At 41.7% G+C, this 18,910-nt stretch overlaps 1 protein-coding gene across 1 annotated transcript; it reads right to left on the minus strand.

Annotated features, from left to right (window-relative positions):
• Positions 1 to 9,665: 9,665 nt before the first annotated feature.
• Positions 9,666 to 13,970, minus strand: GPR142 (G protein-coupled receptor 142). Its single transcript, XM_042452184.1, has 2 exons — positions 13,844 to 13,970; positions 9,666 to 10,537 (listed from the first exon to the last, which is right to left on the minus strand). Exons 1-2 carry the CDS (start codon positions 13,968 to 13,970, stop codon positions 9,666 to 9,668), a joined length of 999 nt encoding a protein of 332 aa, XP_042308118.1.
• Positions 13,971 to 18,910: the final 4,940 nt, after the last annotated feature.

An 18,910-nucleotide genomic window follows, 5' to 3' on the forward strand; every position in this document is an offset into this window, starting at 1 on the left:
ATGGGATTGCCAGAAAGCCCTTTAGCTTTGTGGTTCAGGAAAGAGCTTTGCTTTTGAATAACAATGGAGAACATTTGTCTTGTGGAGCACATACAGCTAACAGGCGTACTTCTTGCTGACTTGCAAGCTTCTGAAGATAATATATTTTAGTAGGAGATTATCACAGTTAATTTTTCATCTGGGCACGGGCTGGGAACGGGCTTGAAAATGGGTGTTATCACACAGCAAAACACTGCTGATGCCACCAGGAGTCTACAAGCCACCCCCCCCCCAGCCATGCTAAGCCCACCCATTTTGCAAGGACGGAAAGCTTCCATACTTCAAAATGGGTGAGCAAAGTGCAGCTGAGGGACGGCTTGTAGTCTCCTGGTGGCATCAATGGCATTTTGCTGTACAATAACAACCATTTTCACCCGTTCAAGTCCATTCCCACCGCGTGCCCAGATGGGGCAAAAAATGAAGTGCGATAATCTCCTAACAGATGAGCGGAGATAAGAGACAATAGTTTACTTGAAGGCTGAGAAAGTGTTGCAGGGCACTATAGCTGCTTCTGTTTTGTGTCAATAAAATGAGAAGAGGCCTATAAGAAGACTTGGGCTGCTGCCACATTGCAGAAGTAATGCAGTTTGACACCACTGTAACTGTCATGGCTCCATCCTATGGAATCCTGGGGTCTTTAGTTTGTACTCTGACAGAGAAGGTTAAATATCTCACAAAACTACATATCCCAGAATTCCATAGCATTGAGCCATGACAGTTAAAGGAGTATCAACCTGCATTAATTCTGCAGTGTAGATCACAGCCTTGGAATTATGTTCTCTGTGTTCTACTCTAGTACAATCATGTTTACTCCTAAAGACTTAACAGGAATGCAGAATGTAGTGCAATTCCATGCATGTTTACACAGGAGCAAACTCTATGATATTCAGAAAAACATTATTTAAAGTATTCTAAAATAACTGCAGCCTGAAATAACTTAAATTGTCCCATTTCTGGATTCAGTTCATCTTACCTACTCTTTGCTGTTGTTGTTGGTTTACTTAGTAACTACAGTGAGAGTCTATTTGAGTGCCTAAAGAAAAACAGGAGAAAAAGGAAGTGGTGTGGTTTCATCTTAAATTAGGCCCAACTCAATTTAGCCTGTGATACATTCACCTTGGCACTCAAAGTGAGGGAGGGGAAAAGTGGAGAGAAACTTTTAAGCATAGCTGCAAAGACATGGGCGTGGTGTCTCTCATGCCTTCCATCTTGCACCATTTCAAGCAGAGGTGTGTCTACACAACTCTGGATCAGGTCTGGGTCTCCATGGGCAACTTCCCTCCCTCCCCACTAAAACCTGGGCTGCATCCTCTCACCCTATCTTTTCAGCTTGTATGCAGAAAATAACATGTGAAGAGCAGGCTTGGACACAGAAGAAGGAGTGAAGATAAAGAAGGAAGGAATATCAGCAATCTAAGATATCAAGGTGACACCATACTGCTAGCAGAAAACATCGCAGACCTGGAACAACAACAAAGGAAGATCAAAGAAAAAAGTGGAAAGGCAGGCTTACTGCTGAACGTAAAGAAAATAAAAATAATGGCCATGGAGGATCTAAACAATCAACCTAGATAATGAGGAAACTGAAAAAGTAAAGAGTTCCTGTACCTTGGATCAAACATTGCTCAGAATGTGGACTGCAATCAAGAGATAAGAAAAAGATTCGGAATGGGAAGGGCAGCTGTGAAAGAATTTGAAAAGATCCTAAACTATAAAGATATACAACTGAGCATGAAAGTTGGAATTGTACAAGCCATTATATTCCACATTATTAAGTACGGATGTGAGAAATAAACAGTGAGGAAAGTGGATAAGGGGAAAATCATTTCATTCGAAATGTGGTGCTGGAGAAGAGTGCTAGGGATACTATGGACAGCTTAAAAGACAAACAAATGGGTCCTAGAACAGAACAAACCTGGAAGCCAAGATTATCAAACTGAGGCTGTAGTATTTTGGACACAACATGAGAAGGCATGGCTCATTTGAAAAGACAATGCTAGGAAAGGTGGAGGGATGTAGAAAGAGAGGAAGACCACATGGTAAATGGATGGACTCTATTAAGGAGGTCATGCATTTGCAGGGCATAGTCCAGTGCTCAAAGCACTATGCCACACTGGTTCAGGGCATTTCAGCAGTGCAGTCTGCTTTTGAATAATCTTTGGAAGCTCTGCCTCCTCTGTGCAAAATGCTTAAAGCTGTTCGACATCCCCCAGAGCCATAGCACCATCTTTCATGATCATTATGCGTGTTTGAGGGAAGGCAATAGAACATCTCTCCACACCCCCACCATGGCCATCAGTCCCAGAAAGCAATTGCTTCAGGGCACATCAACACACTAATAGGAAATCTTTTGTTCAAACAAAATAAATGAAGCCAAACTGACACACAGAGTGCAGGCAGCAAGAGCAGTGCCTTTGTTCATGGCTTGCCAAGTGAATCCCATCAGCCTCTAATGACTCAGGGGCTCATGGGGAGACAAGGAAGGGTGGTGGGCCTTTAGGGGGGAACCCTCTTAGCTGCTGTCATTTAAAAAAAAAAAACTTGCCAGGGTGACCTTGTCTGATGGATTTCCCCACTTCAAGGGATGAAAAACCTGCCCCTGAAGAGATTAAGTCTGATGCTTGCACCACAATTGCCACCAATGGGGGTAAAGAATGTATGACAGGGGTCATGTTGCCTTTCTTACTAGGCCATCTTCTCCAGGCTTGTCCAAGACATTTTGCTGCCTTTAGCAGAACAGCTAATGGCACGTACATTCCTCTTGTTGTATGCCTTCAGATCATTTCTGACTTATGGCGGCCCTAAGGCAACCCTATCATTGAGGTTTTTCTTGGCATGTTTCTCCAGAGGGGGTTTGGCAATGCTATCCTCTGAGGCTGAGAGAATGTGACTTGCCCATGGTCACTCGGTGGGTTTCCATAGCTGAGCAGAGGGGGAATCAAACTCTGGTCTCCAGGGTTATAGTCCAATGTTCAAACCACTACACCACACTGGCTCTCATCCCCTGACATTCTTCTACCATGCATCTTAAAGCAAGCTACATAGTACAGTATTCAAATCAAGACACAAGAGGCAGAAAAATCCTCTAATACCTCTCTTATTTCCTGATAGTAAAAATACAATAGCACCAAAGTAAACCACAAATAATTTATTATCCTTTCATGGCTCACCCAGTATCTGCTGCCTCAGTGGGTTTCTTCACTCTGCCAAGTTGTAGGGACAGCCAGCGCCTTATATGTATTGAGAAGAGCAGTGATTCAGTGGCAGTCGCAGAGGGCATGTTTTGCATGGGAAAGCTCTCAGGCTCAGTCCCTGGCTGGAAGAGAATCCTGCCTGGAAAGCTATTCTTGTCAGTCAGAATTGAACATATTGGATTAGATGGACCAGAGGAGTGATTCAGGGCAAAATGCCTAAATGTTCCCCTGGCATTGCAAAAAGACACTCCGGTTGAAGGATGGCAGCTGTTCCTTCAAAGAAGGCTAATGAAATCCCACACAATGAGTCAGGATGGACACACTTTTCACTGGGTGTTTTCTGTGCTGCTTCCAACCCTACCACATTCCTTTGCTCTCCTGTCAAAATTGCTCAGTTATGTAAAGGAGCAGCAGTCAGCCTCTGAAATGGTGCCTGGAATTCCACAAATACAACTACATTTGGCAAGTAGGTATTAGGCACGTACACACACATTTGAAATCTACCAAAGATGGGGAAAGCAGCCAGAATGCACCATGGGCTTTTGGGGGGATGCAATTCCCAAAAGAGTAAGTGTGGTGTTATCATGCACAGATGTTCAGAGGGGGTTTGCCCTTGCCTTCCTCTGAGGTTGAGAGAGTGTGGCTTGCCCAAGATTACATAGTAGGTTTCTACAGCTGAGTGGGATTCAAGTCTAGTCTCCAGACTTAATCTAACACTAAATAAGGGTAGTTTTTATTGAGCAGGTGGGTTTTAGTTATGCTTTTAACTTTTGTATATTTTTATGTGATTTTATATTGTTTGCAGATGATTTTAATTGTTTTGAATTTTATTGAATTTTAAAAATATTTTTATCTGTTAGCCACCTTGGGTCCCTTCTGGGACAAAGGCAGCATACAAATGAAATGATTATTATTAATAATAATGCCACTACACCATGCTGGATCTAACTAGTACTACTTTAGTGCTAGCTTTAATGCTAAGAGCAAAATTGTTTTGTTTTATTTTTAAGGGCTAACTGGAAATTTTTATAAACAAAAGCATTTGTGCAAGTAGAAGGTAAGAGGAACAGCACACTTGTGGGGCATTGTAAGAAACACTAAAGATCAAAGCCCCTAAATTTCTATATGCTAATAGCTGTCATTGCCATGACTGTGCAATGGCTCCTTGATCTTTGTAAAGATCTTTCCCTCAAGTTCCAACACCCTCTTGTAGCTGAAATCCTCTATAGGAAGGATGTGGAAAACCACAAATAAAAAAACATTTATTCTTTTTATCTGAGATGACACCTCTCTAGCAATCTCCAGGCCCTCTAGTGCAACCTTATGGTCAACATCTGCCCAAAATTGCTTGCAGAATCATGCTGGAGGACCTACAAATGCCTAGCGAAGTGTTTTCTCTAGGAAGTTCTAAGTTCTCCAGCACAACTCTATGGTTAGCTTCTGGCATAGTTGCATTGGAGGACCTAGAAATTCCTAGAGAGAACATATTAATCAAACCCACAAATGATCAGATCCACAAAATTCAAAACTGCAGATGTGGAGTGCCAACTATACTGTAGATTGGACCAAAGGCCTATTTTACAACTGGCCTTTGGGAGAACAAAAAAGCCCAGTGTGGTACCCAGCTCTGCCCACATATACTGCTCAACAAGATTGTCCCATCTGCTAGCTACCATGGTGGTGCTTGACAGCACCTTGCCTAGGACCCTTTCAGATGGCACCAACTCTGAGAATGTCCCAAGTATAATCCTTGGCTTTTCCACTTGAAAGTTTCAGATACCAGGTAAAAAGAAGAACCTGTTTGACAACCTGGAGAACCATTGCCAGTGACAATAGACATCACTGGGTTCTTGTAGTTTTTTGTAGCACAGTGGGGCCTTGGCATCCACCTGGGATTGGTTCCAGGACTCCTTGTGGATACCAAAATCCATGAATGTTCAAGTCCCATTATATACAATGTCATAGTAAAATGGTGTCCTTTCTATAAAATGGTAAAATCGAAGTTTGCTTTTTGGAATTTATACATTTTTTTGAATACAGTGGTCCCTTTCCTTACATGGGGGATCCATTCCGGACACACACACCCCCATGTAAGGGAAATTCCGCATATGCTTGAGTCTTATTAAGGATAATGGGGCTTGTGCCTGCGGTAGCCCACAATAGCACACACCATTGCTTTTTCCGGCACGCAGCACCGCTTCTTCTGGCATGGCCTCTAGCATATGCTGGAAGCCACGTAAGGCGCACCTGGTATTAACGTGGCCACACTGTATTTTCAACCTGTGGGTGCTTGAATCCATAGATAAAGAATCCATGGAAAAGGAGGCCTGACTGTATGGAGAAATGTGGGGCCCTCCTGTTGTTTTGGGGCTGCAGTTCCCATCATCCCTAGCCAAGATAGTTAATGCCAGTGATGGGAGTTCTAGTCCTACAATATCTAGAGAGTCACATCTTCCCCATCCCTGTGGAATGATGTAAACATTTCCCAGAATTTCGGGGTGACCTCCCATCTGCAGTATGAAGTGGTACCTTTGCAAATGAGACCTTAGATTTACCAGCTCAGGGTAAATCTACACAGTGTGTGTACTGTACTGTTGGAGATGTAAGGAGGGTTCGCCTTCTCTTTAGCTGGCACATCAAGTGCTTCTGCTTTGTGTGATCATAGATGTGTACATAGATACATATGCACATAGATGTTCACGCCTGATTTGTGTGCGTATACAGAAGCCTGTGTAGTGGTTTGAGTGTCGGACTTGTCTGGGTTTGATTCCCAGCTTGGCCATGAAACTCAGTGAGTGACCTTGGGCAAGTCACATGCTCTCAGCCTCAAGGGGAAACAGTAACAAACCTCCTCTGAACAAATTTTGCCAAGAAAGCTCATGACAGGCTCGCCTTAAGGTTGCCATAGGTTGGAAACAACTGGAAGGTACACCACCACCACAACACATGTATGTATCTCCTTTCTTGTGTGCATGTGTGTATGCGTGTGTGTGTGTGTGTGCGCGCACACACACACACACACACGTATGTATCTGAAGTTTAAATGGCTCCCTCTGTACCTCTATGTTCCTGAGCATGTACCCATGATGCATAAGTGAGTAGGGCAGATTGGTGAGGATAGAACAAGCCTTTCTCCCAGGCAGTGGTGCTTGGAGCTGCTTGGGATGCAGCCAAATTAGACAGTCCCTCAGAGCGGGTGTGAAAGGAGCTTTTCAGAGAGAGTGAGAGAAACCCACCCAAAGGCAAATATTATGGGAGTAAAAGCAAGGGTGTGGGATGTGATGAGGAGAACAGGGCCTGCAGTCTCAAAAGTCTGGAACGGATCATCCTGCTGCTCATGTCATGGTGCATTTGAATCTGTTCTGCAATGTCTTCTGTATCCCTCCAGCAGTCCTCTTGAGTGTTACTACAGTGTTCCCCCTAGGCTCATTTGGTGCCTCTGAGTAATTCAGCTCTCTACCTTCTTCCCTCTTCTGGGCAGATGCTGAGTTCCATCCCCAAATACTTCACACACAGTGTGTTTTGATTCCTTCCCATTCTGATTCACCATGACTCTTCCTAGATACTTGTGTTTTTTATTTAGGAAGAACTTGCAGAATGTGGATATGCTCTGGGTAGTTTGAAAAACCCTTGTATCAAATTATACAAATTAGATTGCACTATGAAAATTTTTGTCTCCCTTGCTTTGTAAGTGTATGAGTCCTCAGTACTGGATAGATTCTAATTGGGGTTTTTTTGCTATTTTTTAAAAAAGGATTATTCAGAGAGGCTATGTAAAGGGTGGGCAACTAATGCTCTCCAGATGTTTTTGGACTGCAGTGCCCAGCAGCCCTAGCTGGTAGTGAGGGATAATGGGAGGTGCCGTCCAAAAACATTTGCCTATTCCCCCACAGCTGAGGTGTTTTGCAAGAGCTGCCAGGAGCCTGTTTTCTAAACACAACAACAAATTGGCAAATGCTGAGAAAGTTCAGACAGCAGTACCCTGTCATTTCAAAAGCTTTTTATGAGCTTCAGATCTTATTGTACATCTGCCTCGATTTAAAAACGGTCAATAGAAGTTATATTTTCCTATTACACTCTTGCAAAAAGGCCACCCATATTCCTTAAATTGTTAAGGATGGTCCAAGGCTTTTTGGTGAATAAACTGATAAATGAAACGTCCTTAAAAGAAATATTCCTATTCTGGTGCCTTTCGGATGTGTTGACCCCCAACTCCCATTATCTCTACCGGTTCTGGATCATGGCAATTATAGTCCAACACATCTGCAGGCTGACTGTTTAAGAAAGGCTGCCTTAAAGCTCAATGCCTGTTTTGTTCTGCTCCTCAGGGGGAAAAATCATTCCATAACACTACCAGTATCACCACATCTTGGCATAGAAATAAAATAAAATAAAATCTCTCCCCATGTGGCAGCTAACAGTAGAGCCATAGTGGAAAGAGTACAGAGGGTCCGTGCTTCTTTTAGGTGCTCCTGTGGTGGACTAAGCTGTTGGCTTTCTCCACTCTACTTAGAGAAAGGGGGTTGTTCCTTTTTTGACCCATGGATAAGTTGGCCCAATTTTTGGGGTCAATTTTTTAGCTAAAATTTCTAGACTTACATAAGTATGTATAGGATTTTGCAAATAGGGGCTAGCATATCTCTTTAAAAGTTTAGAGTGCATTCATGGCATCATTAGCATGGAAACCAGCTCTTCCTCCCCCTTTCTCAATGTCACACTGCTTCTTCAAGGTCTCCTAGGAGTTTATCACATGGAGGCTAAATACTCAAATCTTGTGCAGAAATGGGATTTAAACCCAAAAAATCCTGCAAAAGCAGGATCATTTTCAGACACATTGGAGGCACTGAGCATTAATCCAACATTAACCTGCACAAAAAGTGGACGAAATCAGCTGCTTTTTACTTTCGGAAAATCCTGAAAATAAAAAGCGTCCAATGTTTTCCATTTTCTGTGTGGGTAATGTCGGATTAATGCTCAGTGCCTCTGACATTGTCTGAAAACAATCACACTTTTGCGGGATTTGTCCATTTTCTACAAGGAGAGGCCTCCTGATGTCTGAAAAAGATCCACTTTTGGGGAATTTTCCCAATTTAAATCACGTTTCTGCATGGGATAAACCCCGAGTGATAAACTCTAGTATCTTCACCTTCAGTGATATAGAAACTGCATATCTACTCAGCAGGAACTTAGATGCATGACATTTTATACCATCCCTGTCCCCAACTCCACCCCAGTGTGATGCCATGTTTGTTTGAGAAACATACACCCAGAGATATTTGATCACAAACTCATGGTTTATTTGTGAATGGGACCTGAAGTTTTCCTCTTGTACCACATACCAAAGAATGCCATGTGCCATCAGTGCAGAGAACACCTCAGCCTTTCCTTGTAAGGGCTTGGCTGCCCTTGGAGGAGGGAGCTGGTTAGGTCTGCCAATGTCTCTGAAGAATGGCTCAACCCACCTGTATCAGCAAGGTTACTCTCAAGGCTTCTCAGCAAGAGGAGGATGAGTTGTTCCTCCACAAGGAATCAAAATAAACACAGAACTGGAGCAGAGACGAAAGTGAGCATTTGGACATCTTTCAGGTTGAAGCCACATTCTTATTTCACATATATCTGTTATCTCACCTTCTGCCTTCCAAGGAACTCTGTGCAACAAAAACCTCACTTATTTCACTTCATGCCACCCACAACAGCCCTGTGAGGTAGGTTAGGCTGAAAGGTTGTCCAGCAGTCACTTGGGGTGGTGGTGGGGATTTGAACCCAGGTTTATGACTAACAGCTTATTTGCAACCCCAAATTGGCTCCCAGGGGGTCACTTGAAAGATTCTCATGTGATGCCTCTGAATGTGTGGAGAGACAGACATCTGTAGACTCCTGACATGTGCAGAGTAAATGTTACCTTTGTTGCCTCCTCCTTTTGACTAAGATTGTGGGAGGATAGTGGCTAGACATGCCAGCAGCCAGAATCATCTGTCCTACTTTGTGGCATGTTCCAGATTACTCACCTCACTTACAGCTACAAATACTCTGTGGACAGCTTCCATTTTGTAAACGATCACCTACAATCTCCCTAAGCTTATCAGTCACTCTCATACACCTTCTATACAAAAGAGATGGGGGAAAATGGATTCCAGCTTCCAGAAACCTACAACAGAACCTTTCAGGAGATTCTGGGAGTTGTAGTCCAAAAACTCATTTCCCCAAGCTCTGCTACACACATGCACACACATACACAGATATGCAAATACACATAAATAGATATCCATGTCTACACATGCAGATAATCCCAGAAGATCCTCCAGTGTTACTACCTCATTCTCTGGGCCCAGATCCATATGACTACTGTGCAGAGCCTATCTCTTCCAGAAAGTTGGGCTGTGGGATCTTCCCATAAAGTTGGACCAAGCTGCAGAAGAATTATGGGTCTTTCTAAAGTGAAGTTCCATTCAAGAGCCCCAGTGGCTTTAGGGATTCCCCAGTGGCTTCCAAGGGATTTTTCTTCCTTGGTGACTGGACACATTGTAGCTTGTAGGATACCAGCACCTCCCGGATGGTGCACCTGAAGGTCTTGCTGACAAAGCAGTAGAGAAAGAAGTTGAGGGAGGTGTTGAGCATGGCCACCATGTTGGCGACATCTAGGGCCAGATGTACTCGCCAGTCCTGATTGACTGAGGTCTTGTAGAGATGGTAGATAATGACAAATGTTCTTGGAGCCCAGAGGACAATGAAGATAGTTGTGATGGCCAATAGAATTGCTGTGGTTTTGCTCAGGCGCCGGCTGGGCCTCCCTGAGTGCTTAAGCTTGAAAATGATCACTGAATTGGTCACCAGGAAGACACCACAAGGAAAGAAGTAGATGATGAAACAGTGAAGCCACTTCAGGACCTTATCCATGGTGGTGGGTGGGTAGGCATCATGCCAGACATCTAGCCACCAGTAGAATGGGATTCCAGTGGCCACGGACACTGCAAACATGGCACCAATGATCTTCCGAGTGCGCTCAGGGTAGGAGACAGACCTGTACTGCAGAGGATGGCAGAGGGCCACGTAACGGTCCACAGTCAGCAGTACAGTCACCCAGATGGAGGCATGATTGGCTGTGAACTGCAGCACATTGACGGTGTGGGTGAAGGCACTGGGGACCTCACGAGACAAGATGGCTGCCTGCACGATGAAACCCGCAAAGACAACAAAGACTTGAGTCAGGATGTCGGAGGCCGTGAGGGCCAAGAGGTACCAGTAGGAGGATTTGTGGGTGCGGGCAGCTAAACGTGACAGTGCGATGGCTGTCAAAATGTTAACTGGAACAAGGAAGAGAGGAGTGCACGGTGATAAAGAGTTAGCAGAAATGGGATCTGAATCTGTAGCAGGGAAAACTGTAAGCAAGACATCAGATCACAATTAATATTCTCTTTTTGCAAAGTCAAGGGTGGGTTTAGTTCTGGGAAGCTCCCAAGCTGTGGAACTCCATTTCCTGGACAGCTGTCCTTCACTAACAAGCAGACACATTTTATATGGGCCTTTGACAGTAAATCTGGGTTGTAGCAAAAGGGACTTTTAATTTGGGCATCTGCTGCCTTTTCCCCTACCTCTTTGAAAATGGATTTAATGTTTTTGGATGTTTTAGTATATCTGTGCTATATTTTATATATATTTTGGCCCTGTTTTCTGTGAGTAAAGGAGGACTGAAATCAAGTAAAATCGATCAAATAAATAATAAATAAAACCCAATTTGTGATAGAGAACCCTGCACTCTTAACTGTTGCCAGATTATGTAACCTTGCTTGGTCTGACTCTGAACCTGCTCTCCTCCCAGCAGCAGATCAGGTCCTCCTTCACACTTTTTCTCAGACCAACTTCCCTAATTCCACACCTGCCCCTGCTCCCAGGCATGTAAACTCACTGGGTGACCTTGGGCAAGTCACACTCTCTCAGTTTCAGAGGATGGCAGTGGCAATGGCAAACTCCCTCTGAAGAAATTTGCCAAGAAACTCCTGTGATAGGTTGGCCTTAGGGTCGTCATAAGTCGGAAATTACTTGAAGACACAACAACAGCAGCAACAACAACAACAACTAGCACAGATGGATAGAGCTGCACCTGCCAAAGTGCTTGGCCCCAGGTGGGTTCTTCACAGCTATATGAGTTCATGACTCCCTCTAGTGCTCAGTACTGGAATTGATTCTCTATAGTCCATTAAGCCACTCTGTTTGTTTGTTTGTTTTCCATTAGTTTTCTGAGAGCACCCCACATTGTGTTGGAGTTTCCAATTAATGAAACATTTTTCTCAGCATTTCAGGAAACAGTGTTGGGCTCTTTTCTTCACTGGAAGAATTCCAGCCAGAGATGAGCACTATCAGACAGACAGTGCATGCCATCCCTGTCCATTTTTCAGACTCCTGTTTGCTTCTGTCCTTCCCGCTGCTGGTGGTGGTTGGGGGAAAAATGCATTTTGTGCTCTAAAATAAGGCATTTGGGGAGCACCCACATTGTTTCAAAGACCTTTTCATTTTACACAGTCTTAGGACAATATCACACTACTCTGTTATGACATTATTATTCCACTTTAACTGCTATGTTGTGAAATCCTGGGATTTGAAGTTTAGGGAGGGGTATTGAGAATTCTGAGGCAGAGGGCCCTCAGGCCTCTCTAAACTACAAAACCCAGAATTCCACAGGAGGCAGTTATAGCAGTTGAAGTGGAATAATAGTGCTATAACAGTGTAGTGTAATATTGTTCTTAAACTTCCCTGGATGAAGTCTATGGAATCCTGGGGTTTCTAGTTTGAGCAGAGGCACTAGAAGAGATTTTTGGCTGGGAATTCAAAATGGTCCTTCTTAAACTCATTTGTTTGTTCTTGTTGTGTGCCTTCAAGTATTTCCAACTTATGGCAATCCAAAGGTGAATTTATCATAGGGGTTTCTGGGGCTGAGAGTGTTTGACATGCCCAAAATCACCCAGTGGGTTTCCATGGCCGAGTGGGGAATCGAACCCTAATCTCCAGAGTCATAGTCCAACATGCAAACCACAACACAAGCTGGTTCTTATTCCTAAACTCATATCCATCACCATTTTAGATACATGTGAGGCCAAGCAACATCAGAGTGTGACTAAAATGGCAAACGTTATTAATGAGGAAGAGCATATAAGCTAGAAGAGGCTACTACTGGGAAGCTGACTGAGAAGGGCAAGATTTGAACTCAGTTTGCAGCAGTTGAAAGAAGATGAGAACAAAGAAGCCGGAGGCTGGAGGATGAGAAAGAGACTGGGAGATTTTAAAAGCAGTTAAAAAAGTGAGACAGCAGAGGATTAATCAGGACTGTCCCTGCCAAATCAGGAGAGATGGAGAGTATGTAAACTTTCAATCCCAAGATTCCATAAGATGGAATTGTGGCAGTTCAAGTAGAACCATAGCACTATAATTGTATGAGAAAGGGTTCCTGGATAGTGGAAACCATGTCTTGTTTTAAAGCAGAAACATTATCTTTTACATCGCCTTCTTTATACTACTCCTAGACAAAAGTTCCTTGATCATATTTTACATTCTCTTTCCAGCAGATCTTGCTCCCAGCAGATCTGTATGCTTTTGGCTGGTAATGATGTATTCATTACCTCCATGGTGGCCAAATTTGCTTTAGCTGCTAGTAAGATTAGACTTAAGAGTTTATCAAAAGGGAGGAATTTATCTTAAATTCGAATGAAAAGAAAGTGGGGCCAGAACTCATTCACTTAAAGTCACTAGTTTCACACAATTACGTGAATGCGCATTGCGTTCAAACTAGCTCCCCATTGCCCAAAAATAGCATGCCATTGCCTGAATTTGCGTGTGGCAGTCTATCACGTAATAACGTGAAACCACACGATTGCGTTCGGACTGACTTTCCATTGCCCAAATTTGCGTGTAGTAGGTTATCATGCAATAACATTAAACTCCATGATTGCGTTCAGATTGCCACTGGATTATACTTCCAATTCCCCGTGTCTGATAAACTCCTCTGTTCTCAAGATGGGAGTGAGGATTAGAAGTCTCATTTGCCATATGTTTTTATCATTATTGTTGCACTACTGTATCTTATTGATGGGATCTTCTTCTTATTATTATTATTATTATTTTGTTTATTTGTATTTTTTCCAGAAATTCTGTGTTTTGATCCTTTTATATTGCTTTTGTATCTACTGGCTGGAACAGTATCAAATTGTGATGGCTTTTAGCTTTTAACAATAAAGTTATTTTACTGGGAAACATTACAAACACATGCCACCTTCTGATTCCATGCTTCTTATGGGGTTAAGGAGAATCACAGTTTCCATGGGTTTCAAGGCTGCGTGTAAAATTGGCCCCTGGACCTTCCCTGCCCCTGATTTAAGGAGCGATTAGGTAGACATCTGCCAAGGCTGATGTAGCAGCATTCTGCCTTGCATATCCTGCACTAAGCAGGAGTTGCAGTCCAATAACATCTGGAGGGCCTCTAAGTAAAATAAATAAATAAATAAAATAAAAACGACTCTGTTATGAGAACTTTTTCCTTCTCTCTGCTCTGTGTCCCACTCAGCGTTTCTCTTTGACATGACTAGGGAGATAGCGCTTACTTCTCCACATTTTCTTACCTGGCAAACCAACACCCAACAGGATGCAATAGTAGATGGGTGCACCCATGCCAACGACACAAGGTGACTTTTCCACCCCATCAGGGTCTTTGGCATTGTTTTTCCAGGCTGCATCAGTCACGTTCATCTTCTTTCAGTACCTTCCAGCTATGGGAATGGGTTGCAAAGGAAAAAAAGGAATCAAGAATCGAATAGAATCACTCCTCATAATACCATGAGCATTGGACCCCTTGCATTTAATTTTCCCCTTCAGTAAACATAGCGGCAAAAACAGTGGTGCAAGAGGAGGGATCAATAGGGCAATTTCTGTAGCAGCTTCAGGCAACTGTTGATTACATTTTAGCCTCCTACTCCACCTCACGCCATGCCACTCTGCTTTAGTGTATTCTCCCTAGACTGCTCCAGTTTGCCCTCATCAGTGGAGCAAGCGCAATGTGCAGATAAACCAGGATGCTCTTTCTTTGCCAGCAGACTGTTGTTCAATATGAAACTACTGATGGAGAAGTAGATTTCTGTTCCACCCCCCACACAAGCCCCTCCTACGGTGTATTTGTAGTATCTGCTGGGGTTTGCTCCCCCCCCCCCATGGATACCCAAATCTGTGAATGCTCAAGTGATATAGCAAAATGGCATCACACACACACACACACACACAAATTTATTTCAAATACAAAGATACAAAAAGAGAAAAGACATCATCAAGAAAACAAGACAATCACATAAGATCTATACATATACATACAATCACACATATTTACAAAAGGATATCTGAAAAGAGTAGCTCTTCTTTCTTCCATTACAAATGGATCTGCCTATAACATGGTAGCCTACTTAACTCTCTCCCCCATTATTGTCCTCAAAAACTGTACTCCCGTATTAGCATTGATATTATTCAGAAATAATATAAAAATAAAATAAAATGTCAAGATATAATCTATCACTAGTTTCCAATAAGTTTATTTTCCTTTCGTATAAGTTAAGACAGTCCCAATCTTTTTCATAACTTTCCTTAGCTTTCTCTTTCAATAATGCAGATAGAATGTCCATATTTTTTTTGCTTCATACAGTCTTAGCCATTCTTCAACTAATGGAAAACTCAGGCATTTCCATTGTTGCGCATATAGAATAATCGCTACCATATATAAAATAATTCTATTATGTTTTGAAACCTTCACATTATGAGTCATTTTATCAAAAAAAGAAAAAAAAGATTAGGTTCAAATGGAATATAAATGTCAAGAATCTCTTGCATCATCTTGTGGATATTCTTCCAATATTCTTCCAATATTCTTCTGCTTTAGAACATGCCCACCATATACATGAAAGAAATCTCCTTCAGGTTTTCCACACATCCAGCATTTTGTGTTGCCAGTTTTATATATCAGATGTATTTTTTATGGGATTAAATACCACCGATACAACATTTTAAAATAGTTTTCTTTGTAGTTCTGGTAAATTGATTAATTTATTTCCAAGATTTCTCCAAATGCTCAATTGTAATGGTTTTATTGCGGTCCCATCTTATCATACAATGCTTGAAAGTTTCACTTTCTAAATTCCTTTCTTTCAGTAGTTTATAATATTTAGATATGTTTCTTTTGGCCATCCATAATAATTCTGTCGATTTCATTTTTTCTTTTAAAAAGCCAACATCTCTATTATCTACTTTGAAACAGTCTTTTATTTGATTATACAGGAACCAATCTTTTTTATTTTATTTTCCATATATTTGTTCAATCAGTTTCATTATATATTTTCCTTCAGAATTCTGTATAATTAAATCTTGATACCTTAACCACTTTTCATCTTTGTTCTTCGTTCTGTTATAATATGCTTCCTGTGATCCCCCCCAATACATTTAGCAGTGGTCTTCTAATAATATGGTGGTTGAAATTCTTATTTTCTTTGGAATTAATATACCATATATAAGCATGAAATCCTAGACTTATATTAGAGCTTTCAGTATTGAGAAGGTTTGGGTTATCTAATTTAACCCAATCTTCCAGCCAATTAAGGCAAGCAGCATAAAAATATAATTTAAGATTATGTAAATTACAACCTCCCTTTAATTTTTCTTCAGTTAATATTTTCCATTTCACTCTTGCCCTTTTACCCTTCCATAAAAATTTTGACACGTCTTTTTGCCAAGCATTGAAGCACTTTTCATTGTAAATAATTGGTAGATTTTGAAATAAATAAATCATTCTGGGAAGGACACTCATTTTAATCACTGCAGCTCTTCCAAGAAAAGACAGATGATATTTTGCCCACTTCTCCAAATCTTTTTTTTAATTTCCACACAGATCTTCTCATAATTATTATGATATAAGTCAGTGTTTCTTTTAGCCAAATAAATCCCTAAATATTTCACTTTGTTTTCAATGTTAAATCCTGAAATTTCCTTTAATTCTGTTTCTTCTATTTTAGAGATATTTTTAATAAGAATCGTTGTCTTTTCAAAATTAATTCTGAGGCCTGATAGTACAGCACTATCTGGACTCTCACTAGATTTCCCTCAACTAAATACCTAACTACACCTCATATCTAATCTATCTCTCACACACACACACACACACGTAAGGGAAAAACCGCATATGCTTGAGTCCCATTACTTCTTCCGGGGCTCAAGAGGAGCTTTTCCGGCACGGCTTCCAGCATATGCTGGAAGCAGCGTATGGCATGCCTGTGTATAACGCGGGCGCATTGTATACCAAATTCGTTAATAGTAGCAATTAGTTGCTTAATGCTTTTCATAGGATCATCAAGAAAGAAAATAATATCGTCTGCAAAATTTTTTAATTTTATGATGGTACTTTTAATTTTAACCCCTACAGTTCTGGGTTCTTCCCTTATTTCATCATTCATGATTTCCAACATTAAGATGAATACTAGGTGAGACATGGGACATCCTTGTCTAGTATCACGTCTTATCTTGAAGTATTTTGATTTTTCTCCATTAATCAAAAGATCTTTATATATAGCCTCTATCCAAGCTAAGAACTTTTCTCCCATCTGCATTCTTCTAATGGTTTCTAATAAGAAATCCCAATCTACATGGTCAAATGTTTTTTCCGCGTCAAGTAATATGCATGCTACTTAAGTCTCATTAAATACAGTCATATAGCAAAATGGCATCCCTTATATAAACTGGCAGAATCAAGGTTTGCCTTTTGGAATTTATATATTTGAAAAAAATATTTTCAAGTCATGGATGGTTGAACCCATGGATAAGGAATCTGTGGCTAAAAAGTGCCAAATGTAACATCTTTAGTTTTTTTGTGGTTTTTTCGGGCTTTGTGGCCATGTTCTAGAAGAGTTTCTTCCTGACATTTTGCCAGCATCTGTGGCTGGCATCTTCACAAAATTCTCTGAAAATGCCAGCCACAGATGCTGGCGAAACGTCAGGAAGAAACTTTTCTAGAACACAGTCACATAGCCCGGAAAACCCACAAAAAACTATGGATGCCAGCCATGAAAGCCTTTGACTTCACACTGTAATATCTCTCCTTGTTTTCACCAAGCTACAGAACTAGTTTTGTTCTATAGGAATTATCTGCCAGCACATCTCATCCATTTGTGTAGACATGTTAACCGTCAGAGCTCAGACACCTTTCCTCACACAATCTATGGTGGTTGGGGTCCATGACCAGCAAGTCGCTGCTGCTTGACAGCAATCTAGTAGAGGCTGCTGGCTTCCATGTTAGTAGAGTAGTGAATCTATTCTGGGTTTTTGCCTGAACTTTACAGGTTCCATTCATTGTGATGAATTTGTTTGAGAGATCTGAATCAGCCCCTTGGAAATGAATAATCATCCCACTGATATGGAAGAAGCCATGAGTTACCACTGCAAAAGTTTCCAGTCTGGGCACAGAAGGTAACAGGCAAACACATAATAAATAGCATTTTAAATAGGAGACTTAACCAAACCCTTGAGATAGGAACCAAATATATGGCCTTTGTGGTTGAGAGATTAATTATAAAAGGACTTTCTCTAATCTAATCCATCAGTCTATGTTTCTATGTATCTTTAGAATCATAGAATTATAGAGCTGGAAGAGACCTCAAGGGCTATCTAGTCCAACTCCCTGACATGCAGGAATACACAGTCAAAGCATTCCTGACAGATAGCCATCCAGCCTCTCTGTTCCAACGAAGGACACTCTACTACACTCTGAGCTTTGGAAGCTGAGAGGACATCTATGCTATACATAGCTATGCTATACATTTCCTGTATTGGCAGTATATTGATCTCTGAGTCAACAACACTATACTTCTGTCTGTCTGAGATCATAGAATCATAGAGTTGGAAGAGAACACAAGGACCATCCAGTCCAACTCCATTCTGCCATGCAGGAACTCTCAATCAAAGCAGATGGCCATCCAGCCTCTGTTTAGAGACCTCTAAGGAAGGAGACTCCACTACACTCCGAGGGAGTGTGTCCCACTGTTGAACAGCCCTTACTGTCAGGAAGTTCCTCCTAATGTTGAGGTGGAATCTCTTTTCCTGCAGCTTGCATCCATTATTCTGGGTTTTGTTCTCTAGAGCAGCAGAAAACAAACTAGCTCCATCCTCAATGTGACATCACTTCAAATATTTAAATAGGGCTATCATATCACCTCTTAACCTTCTCTTCTCCCAGCTCCCCGAGTTGTTCCTTATAGGGCATGGTTTCCAGACCCTTCACCATTTTAGCTGTCCTCCTTGGGACACTCTCTAGTTTCTCCACATCCTTTTTGAATTGTGGTGCCCAGAACTGGACATCATTATGAATGCCAGACAGATACTGCAGATCCACAGAGCTATTACATTCGCAGAATTACTTTATTAGATTCTAGATATTTGTTTCAGTCTCATTTTAATAAGTGAGATTCTCCTATCCATCTTTCTCCGGGTATGGAGCAAGATAGCTTTATGCCTTTCTTCATTCCAGGGTATGTGTTCCTGTGCCCCCTGTACCTTCGTAGACATAGATCCTAGAATGGGGACAAAGGTGGGAACTGAGCATCCCTTGAAATAAATTGGCACCAATAATCAGGATCACTGAGACTTTTGTGCAACTGAACCCC

Source organism: Sceloporus undulatus, chromosome 2 (genome assembly GCF_019175285.1).
Source record: "Sceloporus undulatus isolate JIND9_A2432 ecotype Alabama chromosome 2, SceUnd_v1.1, whole genome shotgun sequence".
Lineage (NCBI taxonomy): Eukaryota > Metazoa > Chordata > Lepidosauria > Squamata > Phrynosomatidae > Sceloporus > Sceloporus undulatus.

Excerpts from the sequence above, each read along its gene's own strand:
- GPR142 (XM_042452184.1), bottom strand. The coding sequence starts at position 13,970 with ATGAACGTGACTGATGCAGCCTGGAAAAACAATGCCAAAGACCCTGAT. Across the intron at positions 10,538-13,843 it reads GTTGGGTGTTGGTTTGCCAG|TTAACATTTTGACAGCCATC; the intron begins GTAAGAAAATGT and ends TCCTTGTTCCAG.